Below are 12,500 nucleotides of genomic sequence, written 5' to 3' on the forward strand. Positions count from 1 at the left end.
CCCGTTGTGATGGCAACGTCGGGTGTGTACGGCGCTGCGCCGTACATATGGCGCATGCGCGAGAACGGGCGGTGCATGCTGGTCGCTCAGCTGCACCAGAGCCCGGAAGGTAGTGCTTGTGGGCTTCACATGCCCACTAGCACTATGGACACTGCCTACAAAGAGGAATATAAATTATATTCCTCTACGAAATCTTCAATCCTGGGCCTATTCAGCACAAAAACATGAGTGCTTTACATTAGGCTTAATAACAAAAGATATGGTTCCTAAAAAAAAAAAATTTAATAGTGGGAACTCCGCTTTAATAAGTATTTGCTTCCTGTGATCATCATCTCCTCCTAGAGGACATAATGCGGTAATACAGCATTATGGGCACTAGATGGAGCTGATGCTCATATTTAATAAGTATTTATTTCCTGTGATCATCACCTTTATTTAGAGTCCATAATGTGGTAATACGGCATTATGGCCACTAGAGGCAGCCAACGCTTATAGTTAAGAAGTATTTATTTCCTATGATCATCAGCTCCATCTAGAGGCCATAATGCGGTATTTTCTCTGAATAACATTTGACCCAGTGAGTGTAACATAAAATTTTTGCCCCCGTCCACACAGAATGAACGTGCATGTCGCTTTGCAATTGATCATCCGCAATATAATAAATGTTTGCTTTTGGGTCTAATGCCGCTATAATGCGAGCTTCCCATGCTTGTAAAATTCAAAATGAAACACATGAATACAAGAATACAAGAGTATTTGTTTATGTGTCTGAAACAGCGGAACCAAGATTTTACAAAAGGAAGAGTTCAAATTTTGGTAAATGGCGGTAAATTTTGGTGAATGTTGGTGGGTGGGATCCACATCGGCATTCACAGGTCGGGCTATCTGTGTGAGCTTTTGTGCCCCCCCCGGGTTACACTATCATTCCCTTCTATAAAAGGATTTAATATTTATATGTACCTGGTCCAGCATGGATTAGGATGAAGGCGACGTCTGGAAAACAAAAATAATTTTATTAATCAATTAAAATAATTGATGAAAATATAAATTTAATTAACAATAAAATATTCAAATAAAAAAGTAAAAAAATAACACGTTTTGTACACTTTTTTTAAATGGAAGACACAACAGGACATGTGAGTTAATCTTTCCAAAATAAGGAAAGACAAATGTAACCAAAACAGGTGTCCCCATTGAACGATTTCCCCTCTATTCCTGTTCTGGTGACAACTGGAAATGTTTGGATTTCCCACCACCAGGTATCACCAACAATCCTGAGGGGGGGATTATTACTCCCACTGACACCAACCGATGCTGGGGGGAGTATTACTCCCACTGACACCAATGCTGAGGTGGGGGGGTTTAATACTCTCACTGACATTAGTGCTTTGGGACTTTTTTTACTCCCACTGACACCAACCAATGCTGGGGGGGTATTACTCCCACTGACCCCAATGCTGGGGGGTGGGGGGGTTATTACTCCCACTGACCCCAATACTGGAGGGTGGGGGTGGGGTTATTACTCCCACTGACACCAACCAATGCTGGGGGGTTACTGTTACTGACCCCAATGCTGGTGGGGTGAGGGGTTTATTACTCCCACTGACACTAACCAATGCTGGGGGGGTATTACTCCCACTGACACCAATCCTGAGGTGGGGGGGTTTAATACTCTTACTGACATAAGTGCTCTGGGACTTTTTTTACTCCCGCTGACACCAACCAACGCTGGGGGGTGAGGGGTTTATTACTCCCACTGACACCAACCAATGCTGGGGGGGTATTACTCCCACTGACCCCAATGCTGGGGGGGGGGATTACTCCCACTGACCCCAATGCTGGGGGGGAATTACTCCCACTGACCCCAATGCTGGGGGGTGAGAGGTTTATCACTCCCACTGACACCAACCAATGCTGTGGGGGGGGGGGGGTATTTCTCTCAGTGCCATCAATGCTGGTGGCTCTTTTATTACTCTCACTGACACCAATGCTGAGGTGGGGGGGTTTAATACTCTCACTGACATGAGTGCTTTGGGACTTTTTTTTACTCCCACTGACACCAACCAATGCTGGGGGAGTATTACTCTCACTGACACCAATGCTGGGGGGTGAGGGGTTTATTACTCCCACTGACACCAATGCTGAGGGGGTTTTTTATTATACCGACCAACTGACACCAATGCTGGGTCACCATTCTGACCACAGCCACATGGTCATTTTTGCTCCTACTAACTTCTAATGTTGGGGTATTAAAGCCCCCCCCCTCAACAAACACACACACATTTACCACAGTCTGGTCCCCAAATAGTCTGATAGACAGTAAAGAGGCCCTTTGTTTATGTTTGGGGCCCCTGGTCTGAAGAGATGACTTCACCATCATAGATAACCCCGATCACACTCAGTACATGATTATCCATGGATGATTACTGAGTCGACTTCACTATAAATCATTGTAGACTTTATAAATGTATTTTACTCACCAATTAGTGCCAGAAGGAATGCGGAGGATGGTCCCATGATTACCAAGACTTTATCAGTTTCCTGAAACAAAGAGAAAAGATGAGCCGTACAGATGAGACACAGAAATATACACAGTATAAGCATTTACAGTATATTACAGGATACAGGATTTGAAATCACACTCTTCAAACAAACTGTCAATAAGTAACTCTGCTTCTGAAAATACAAAAGTTCTTTTATTATGGGCAGTAGTAAATAGTAAAATACACATTTATGGCCAGTAGATGGCGCTGAGGAGCACATAACTACATAGGTCTTTACATAGGTCTGTAACAAGAAATACAATGTGACAATTCTAGAGAACGCCAGAGGGAATTAGCAAATGAATTCAAACGTTGTTTCTAATTCCCTCTAGCATTCTCTAGTAACATTTCTCTAGAATTGTAACATATGTCTTGTAAAAAATACATACTTCCAATGCTCCATCTAATGGCTTTAATGAAAATGTGTTTTTGCCCAATTCGCACAAAACAAATGTACATGAAAATTTGCTGGACAAATGGCTAAGCAAATCTTCTATGTTTCATCATGTTTATTCTGATAGACACTATTGTCTGAATTTACGGTCTGCCCTGAAAGCCAAAATTTTGCAGTTGTCACTAGAACACCTTTTATTAGACATTATCTCACTTCCTGTTGTTTTTCTGGGACAGGAAATAAGGCAGAATTAATGTGGCAGGGAGACAACACAGGAGCACAGTGGAGAGACAGGTCTGAACAGGGACTTTCATGGCAGGATCATCAGGGGTTATTTTTTATAAAAATCAGCAAATTAAAAAAAAATACAAAAATAACATTAACATTTTAAAGCTAAAAAAAAAAGTCAAGTATTGTGATAATTACGTTAAACACAGATTACGTAGATTACATTAGTTTACATGTTAGTACAAAGCTATAGGATTGCAAGTTACAGCTAAAAAAAATATCAGAAATATCAAGAAAATGAATCTTTTTATCTCTTTGGTAAGGGTAAAAAAGACCCTATGGCTTTGATTTACTAAAACTGGAGAGTGTAAAATCGGGTGTAGAAACGAATCAGCTTCCTGATTTTATTGTCAAGTCCTAATTGAACAAGTTAGAAGCTGATTGGCTCCCATGCACAGCTGCACCAAATTCTGCACTCTCCAGTTTTAGTAAATCATCCTCAATTTCTAAATGTAACTGCATTATGGCCACTAGATGGCACTAAGAAACATATTTATTTCTTGTAATAGTCAGTGCCATCCAGTGGCCGGGCAATTCAAATGTATACTACAGCGGAGTTCCGGCGAAAAATAAATAAATGAAAAGTCAGCAGCTACAAATACTGCAGCTGCTGACTTTGCTTTAAAGCGGAGTTCCACCCAAAAATGGAACTTCCGCTTTTCCAGGTTCCTCCCCCCCTCCGGTGTCACATTTGGTACCTTTCAGGGGGGAGGGGGGAGCAGATACCTGTCTAATACAGGTATTTTGCTCCCACTTCCAGGCATAGATACCCGGGCCACCCACGGGTATCTACGTCACTCCCACCCGCGGGTATCTACGTCACTCCCACCCGCGGGTATCTACGTCACTCCCCCCCTGTTGTCTGGGATACACACAGATCCCAGAACACAGCAGGGACCAGTGGGATAGCGCAGCGCGAGTTGCGCATGGGCAGTAGGGAACCAGGAAGGGAAGCCGCAAGGCTTCCCTTCCTGATTCCCTTACTGAGGATGGCGGCGGCAGGACCTGACAGCCGAGGGATAGATCGGCTTCGGGTGCCGACATCGCGGGCGCCCTGGACAGGTAAGTGTCCTTATTTTAAAAGTCAGCAGCTGCAGTATTTGTAGCTGCTGATTTTAAGAAAAAAAAAGAACCCCCGCTTTAACAACAAATTCAGATTGCAATGTATGACTGGGGAAAAAATGCATTTTGGTCACTAGATGGCGCTAAGAGGCATACTTAATGCCTCTAATTTTTCACTATAGCCAGCACCATCTAGTGGCCATAATGCAGTATTTCCTCCATTCAAACATTTGAATTGCATAGCATAATTTTACATGTGTAATCTCCATCAGAAGCCCAGGAGCTAGAAAAATGACCCAATACCATAATGTAACTCCATTATGGTCACTAGATGGCACTAAGAAACATATTTATTTCTTATGATAGTTAGTGTCACCTAGTGACCCTGCAATTCAATTGTGTCAATAGGGAAAATACTGATTTTTGGTCACGAACATGGCACTAAGAAACATATGTATTTCTTATAATAGTCAGTGCCATGTAGTGGCTTGGAAATTCAATTGTGTGAATAGGGAAAATAGTGAATTATGGTCTCTAAGATGGCAGTAAGAAACATATGTATATCTTATAATAGTCAGTGCCATCTAGTGGCCTTGAAATTCAAATGTATATTCAAATGTAAATTCAAATTCAAGTATATGACTGGGGGGATACATTATGGCCACTAGACGACACTAAGAGGCATACTTATCTCTTACTATAGTCAGCACCATCTAGTGGCCATAATGCAGTATTTTCCCTATTCAAATATTTGAATTGCATAGCATGATTTTACACTTGTACACTTGTGGCACAAAGAAGCATTTACTTCTTATGATAGTTAGTGTCATTTAGTGGCCCTGCAAATCAGTTGTGTGAATAGGTAAAATACTGAATTATGTTCACTAAATGGCACTAAGAAACATATAGTGGAACCTTATTTTACGAGTAAGCATTTTGAAAGACAAGCAACCTTTTTTTTAAAATTCTGACTCGGTTTGCAAGTGTTATCTCGCAAAATGAGCAGAATTCAAGCTAATGGGCGGTGCAGTACCGCATTTGGCCAGAGGTGCGGGGGCGCCGGGGACACTTGGAACCGTTCAGAGCCCTTCGGAAATACTCAGAACGACTCGGAAATACTCTGTTCCCGAGTGTTTCTGAGGCTTTCCGAGCTGTCCCTGAGTATTTCCGAGGCTCTCCGGCGTCCACCCCCCACCTCTGGCCACATGCGGTATTGCATGTAATAGAAGTCAATGTGGAACGAATTATCTTCATTTCCATTTACTTCTATGGGGAAACTCGCTTTGATATGCGAGTGCTTTGGATTACAAGCATTCTCCTGGAATGGATTATGCTCATAATCCAAGGTTCCACTGTATTTACTTCTTATTGTAGTTAACACCATCAAGTGGCCATAATGCAGTATTTTCCTCATTCACACATTGGAATTGCATAGAAAGGTTCTACACTTGTGGTCTCCATCAGAAGCCCAAGTGACAAAGCAGGCGCACACCTGGGAGCCAGGGACAAAGTGGTGTCACCCTATAACAAGAAAATGCCTGAACAAGGACCTTCATGGCAGGATAACTCGGGAATCAGATTATTTTAAAATCTGAAAAGCAATCTGAAAAGTTATTGAAAGCACAGGTAACAGGGTGCCTTTAGCTTACGCACACTTGCACACATTTGCAAATGCGTACAGACTAATTGCATACTGTTAGACAGGTTCATTTGGTTGGTTGCAAGCTGGTCAGTAAGTAGAGCTTTGATTTTTTTTTCCCCTTTGGGGGGGGGGTATTTTTTATTTTTTGTCTTCATTACAAGTGTGAATGGAGCCTGAATATCACCCTTTAATTCTGCAGATTTTTATTAAAATAATCCCTGTTGATCCGGTCTTGTTCAGGCACTTCCTGTTATGGGGGGGGGGGGGGGGGGTGACAACGCTCTGTCCCTGGCTCCCAGTTGTGCTCCTGCAAGTGGCTCTTTCAAAACAAATTACACAGGCGCGGTCCACTGCTATCACCTTCAGGAAACCCGCCCTGAGAAATACCATGCGGCCAATGCTGGGGTGCATGTTGGCAGGAAATGATTGCAAAGAGGCAGTGAGATCAGCGCTACTGCAATTTGACACAGGATGAAAAAAGGTGAAGATGGGTGCATTTTGAAGTATATCCTCCTTTTCTAATTTTTTTAAAATAGATTAATTAAAATAATATAAATATATAAAGATAGATAGATAGATAGATAGATAGATAGATAGATAGATAGATAGATAGATAGATAGATAGATAGATAGATAGATAGATAGATAGATTATTTTAATTAATATATAAAAAAAATGTATATATATATAATTATTATTATTGTGGTATGGAATAATACATACGGGGAATTTGAATTATTAAGATCTTAGTGTTTTGCGCAGCGCCTCCAACCTTACGGTAAAAATGTGAACTTTGTTCAGACCACAATAATTTCCTGAGTTCGTTATTCTATTGGGAATTCTTAACAACAGATAAATATCTCCCAATAGAATTAATAAATAAATCATTTTTATTAATTTAGGAGTATAATTATACAATTTCATACAGAACGGGGATTTCTGGTGATTAATATTTCATACTCCCTACCAAAGACATCAACGCGGCAATAAAACAATTTTCCTTAATATTTGATAAATAACCCAAGGGTAGCCCAAATGACTATGTAAAAAGGCAGTAATCGTGCCTTAAGTTCAAAAACACCATGGGGGTTATTTACGAAAGGCAAATTAACTTGGAAGTGCAGTCGCTCTAAATCTGAGGGGTAGATCTGAAATGAGGGGAAGCTCTGCTAATTTTATCATCCAATCACGTGCAAGCTAAAATGCTGTTTCTTTATTTTCCTTGCACGTCCCCCTCGGATCTACAGCGACTGCACTTCTAATGCCCCGTACACACGGTCGGACATTGATCGGACATTCCGACAACAAAATCCTAGGATTTTTTCCGACGGATGTTGGCGCAAACTTGTCTTGCATACACACGGTCACACAAAGTTGTCGGAAAATCCGATCGTTCTGAACGCGGTGACGTAAAACACGTACGTCGGGACTATAAACGGGGCAGTAGCCAATAGCTTTCATCTCTTTATTTATTCTGAGCATGCGTGGCACTTTGTGCGTCTGATTTGTGTACACACGATCGGAAATTCCGACAACGGATTTTGTTGTCGGAAAATTTTATATCCTGCTCTCAAACTTTGTGTGTCAGAAAATCCGATGGAAAATGTGTGATGGAGCCTACACACGGTCGGAATTTCTGACACCAAGGTTCTATCACACATTTTCCGTCGGAAAATCCAACCGTGTGTACGGGGCATTAGTGTACTTTCAGTGCAAAGTGGATTTTACTTTAGTAAATGACCCCCAATATCTCCTGTTGGCCTCGGAAAAACAATCCTCTGAATTTCTCCGGCCAGAAGTCTCGTGGAGTCAACAGATATTATCAGTTTGAAGGAAATATTAATTTTAACAGAGCCACCAGATTGAATGGGGCGATAAATCATTTCCCTGGGACCACAGTAGCCAAATTTGTTATAATACAGGTTGATCTTGATTTCACCCACAAGCGGCTTCAACACACAAGGCCAATGACGTGGGACAATTATTAAATACTAAACTACCCTTCACACAGTATTGTATAGGATAAAATGTAAACAGTAAAATATGATTCCTATAATTTTCCCTTCACACAGTATTGAATAAGATACAATGTATACAGAAAGATACAATTCCTATGATTTTTGGGAAGAGAAAATATTATCAATAATTATATGGTCAGTATCTCACCACTGTGTAAAGAAAAGGACGTGTATTCGATTCGTCCTAGCAGCAATGTCCAACGAGATGGGGAGTGGTCACTTATTCTCAAATTTGTGTTCCTCCAGAGGGTGTAGGTCAGGGTGTGTGTCAGGGTGTAGGTCAGGGTGTGGGTCTGTGGTCCTCTCCCTCGGAATCATCTGTGTCTCCCCTTTTGTATAGTGAAAATTATTGGATGGTTACCTCCCTAACTTCATCTTTACCATCTCGTGATTGGTTGGTTCCAAATATGGGAGGAAACTGCCCTGATTCTCACCCGCCCATCTATGATCATGGTAAAGGTGTAATCAGAATATGATGTCTAGTGTTATTATGAAATGTGTTTTAACATGTTTCATGTTACTATAATATGGTGATTGCCGGCCTTTTTCTGTCCCCATCCCGTGTACCTTGCTGGCTATAAGAAATCTCTACCTAACCAAATATATTGAGATTGACAGAGATTTATGGAATTAAACAACATCGCCTTTTAACCATAACAGACTGGTGCCAAATCCTTGTCAAATACATGGATGACTACACATTGATGCTTACCAAATGCATTGCAACATTGTAATTTAACATTATATATATATATATATACACACACACATATATACACACACACACATACATACACACACACACACATACACATATACACACACACACACACACACACACACACATACACATATACACACATACACACACACACATACATACACACACACACACACACACACACACACACACACACACATACATACACACACACACACACATACACACACATACACATACATAAACACACATACACATACATACACACACATACATACACATACACATACTCTTAGTTCTGTTTCAACTGGTGACTGGTGTCCTTCTGGTGTATACTTAACCGGGCGTCTGCTGCCATTGTCTGGAGAAAAGCTGAGTCAACACTGGGTTCTTTCTAAGGAGACGATCTCACCCTTTGAAACAATGGGGTTATTTACCCTGTCTTTCCTTTAATCAAAGGCTCTGCTATCTGGATCTCAAAACAATAGTTTGACCATTGTCAGTTGGTTTCGTGTCACGTGGCACAATTGTTCAGGTCACTCTGCTTCAAGATAATGTTTGTATATTGACCTCAACTTAGACAGGGTGATTCACTCCACCTTTTCTGGTGGGGGGGGGGTGCTCCTTAGCTGAGTGTTTCATGAATTATGAAGATTTATATATCTCCCGGCCATGACTATATATCATAAGCAATTTTTTTTGGGGGGGGGGAGAGGGGGCACAGCAAACCATCCACTCACCAATGCCCTGCGCCCACCCTTTTTGGAGCCTCAGGCTCTAATCATGTGCTTCCAAAAAAAACCATTGGAATTCATGGAATTCATGCATGTAAATTAGGGGCCGGGCACACGGATTAAGGGGGGTGACCTCTTCCCCCCCAATGGGTGACCATTGGGGTCAGTGGGATTAAAAAAAAAAGCCTCTTGCTTTGGTCAGAGGGAGTAATTCAAGGTAAGAGTAATAAAACACCCCCCCCCTCCCTCCCCTGGCATTGGCAGTATGGTTAGAGTTACTGGGAGTAATAATAGAGCCCCCACCTTCCCTGGCATTGGATCATAACCACCCCTCCCAGCATTGGGGTCAAGTAATAACACACATACATACACTCTCCTGGTTGCTGAAACCCTCTACACAGCGGCTCCCCCTGAGCCGGGTTTCATTGCTGTCTGGAATCAATATTCTCTGGAATATGTCAACCCAACACTTCCTATTCCTGATATGTGCCTGCTGTACCATGTATGATAAAGTCTCCTGTTCTCTTTGTATTGCTTCCTTTGTGTGAAATCCCTGTTGATCCTGCCAGTCCCGCTGCTTTCCTATTAAACTGACAACACCAAGCATGAGAGCACAGCGTGGTCAGCTCTGCCTTTCATTTCCATTTTAAACTGAATGGTTTGAGGGTTTGAGAGTCACATATGCTTTAATTGATTCATACATTTCTTTGTGTTCCAGGCGTCACCTTCATACTAATACATGCTGTACCAGGTACATGTAAAAAATAATCTCTCTATAGAAGGGGACAATGATGTAACCCCGGGGGGGGGGGAGGTTGGGACATACAATTTTGGCACACTGTAAAGCTATACAAGGGCTTTCTGAGACTTTGGGGGCCCATTCATTCTAGATGTGGGTGGGGACTCACTTCTGTCTAGATGTTGATAGATATGCGGGGGAGGAGTGTTCTGGCCTGGCCAGTAGTTGAATGTGGGCCCAGAAATTGATTATATACAGGGGCCCATAGGCCATAGTGTCTGCCACTGGGTGTAACATTAGGGTAATACCCACCAGGTCCACGGAGCAGATACGAGGACCTGTGAATGTCAAGGTGGTGATCCAGCCACCCACATTCACCGGAATTGGCCAAAATTTGAAATATTAATTTGGTGAAATCTTGGTGCCAGTGTTTCAGACAGAAAAATAAATACTTTGGCGTGTGTGTGTGTGTGTGTGTGGGGGGGGTTGTTTCTATTTCACATTCATACCTTGCAATTTCCAAGGAGGAGGGATTTTCATTTTTGGGGCATAGGTAGATTAAAAAATCCCCGGGGACAGGTTTAATTCACTGTATTTTTTATGTATTTATGTTAGATTGTTTTGGGGAGCGCTATCGCATTAATATATAGTTTTCTAGGTTGTTGATGTGGAAACGCATAGGTGATAACAGCAGCAATTTTTACACTTGATATCTTGCACTTTACCACTAGGTGGCAGCACAAAACCTTTTTTTTTTCTCTCCTATGTATGTCTAATTCCAAAGTTAATCTTGCTGGTCCAAAAAATCATTAACATTCTTTTATTTAAATTTTTTATTCTTTTTACATTTTCAGTCCCTGACAGTGAGTGCCCACCGGATCAAATATATTATGATTGTGGAAGTCCCTGTACCATTATGTGTGCCAAAAGTGGCCCACGCCAACCGTGCATCGATCTGTGTCTGATTGGCTGTTACTGTAAGCCTGGATTCACATTTCTAGAAGGGAGTAACAAGACCAATTGTGTCCCCTGCAAGTCAACCCTTAGAGGTTAAAGTGGTGACCCTCCCTCTGACAACCTGCTATGGAGAAGTTTTTAGGAAGCTATGATAAAGACAGACTGTGGCACTTGTAGTAGTTGCATTAATAAAAATATATATCATTGATAGTGTTGTACTGTGACTGAACAGCAGGGGGAGACTCTGATATAGTAAACTTGTTACTAGATGTAACAGATACAATGTTGCAATTAAGCGGATACAAAGTGCACTGTCATTGATTACAAAATAAAAACAAACATCTGGTTTCCCCGAGAAGCTGTTTGTGTTTTGTTAATAAAATCTAATATTCTCAATCGCACATCTCCGTGTCACTTTATATTCCTTCATTAAATACACCTCCATCCATGTCATATAAATCAAATCTTCACCAACATACTAATCCAAAATACTGTATGAGGATGATGCTTGATGATGATATGCTTCTTCCTGCCTGCAGAGGACTGATAACATCATATCAACTTAGGCAAGTCATAGATTGCTGTTTAACCAGTTTCCCACCTGCGCTATAGCCGAAAGATGGCTACAGCGCGGGCTTACATTGGCAGCAGGGAATCCATGGACTTCCTCCCGTGATCGAGCTGCCCACGTGCCCCAAGCTCTATGATGGCTGCATCCTTAGGACACAGATCGGGGTACCAATCACAGCATTACCTTTACCATGTGATTAGCTGTGTCCAATGACAGCTGATCACGATGTAAACACAAGCCAGTTATCGGCATTCCTTTCCTCGCGCTGACAACGAGAGGAGAGCCGATAAACGGCTTGTGTGAAAGGGGCATCTACACTGATAATCAGGGCACTCCCACCAGTGCTGCCAATCAGTTTCACCTACAAATGCTCATCAGTGAAGGAGAAAAAATACCTACAGTATTTGTGCAATTTTTAAACAAACTATTATTTTATTTTCTTCACTTTTCATTTGTTTAGCAGAAAAAAAGAAAAGAAAACAGGGCTGATTAAATGCCACCAGAAGAAAGCTCTATTTGTGTGGGGAAAAAAGCTATACATTTCATATGGGTACAGTGTAGCATGACTGCACAAGTGTCATTCAAAGTGTGAAAGTGCTGAATATTGACCTGGGCAGAAAGGGGGTAAAAGTGCCTAGTAGGCAAGTGGTTAATTGATTATCTTTGATCGTCGGCTCCATATACTGCCCATAATGCAGTATTTATACCCAATCGCATTACTGACCTTTTTGTCAATTACTGAATTAACTACAAAATATTCTTCCAGCTCTTCCTTGTTATTACCACTTTCTTTGCTAGCTTTTTGTTACCTTGTTCCAACTTTTTTGAGAC

General features: G+C 41.6%; 1 protein-coding gene across 1 annotated transcript in view; it reads right to left on the reverse strand.

Moving 5' to 3' along the window:
• LOC141109796 (serine protease inhibitor swm-1-like) overlaps window positions 1-12,500 on the reverse strand; it is a 25,015-nt gene that overhangs the window by 2,014 nt on the left and 10,501 nt on the right. The window contains exons 4-5 of the mRNA XM_073601070.1: window positions 2,481-2,541; window positions 961-993 (exon numbers count right to left, since the gene is read on the reverse strand). Coding sequence (XP_073457171.1) covers window positions 961-993; window positions 2,481-2,541 — 94 coding nt within the window. The remainder of the gene's footprint in view (window positions 1-960; window positions 994-2,480; window positions 2,542-12,500) is intronic.

This window comes from Aquarana catesbeiana, linkage group LG10 (genome assembly GCF_042186555.1).
Source record: "Aquarana catesbeiana isolate 2022-GZ linkage group LG10, ASM4218655v1, whole genome shotgun sequence".
NCBI lineage: Eukaryota > Metazoa > Chordata > Amphibia > Anura > Ranidae > Aquarana > Aquarana catesbeiana.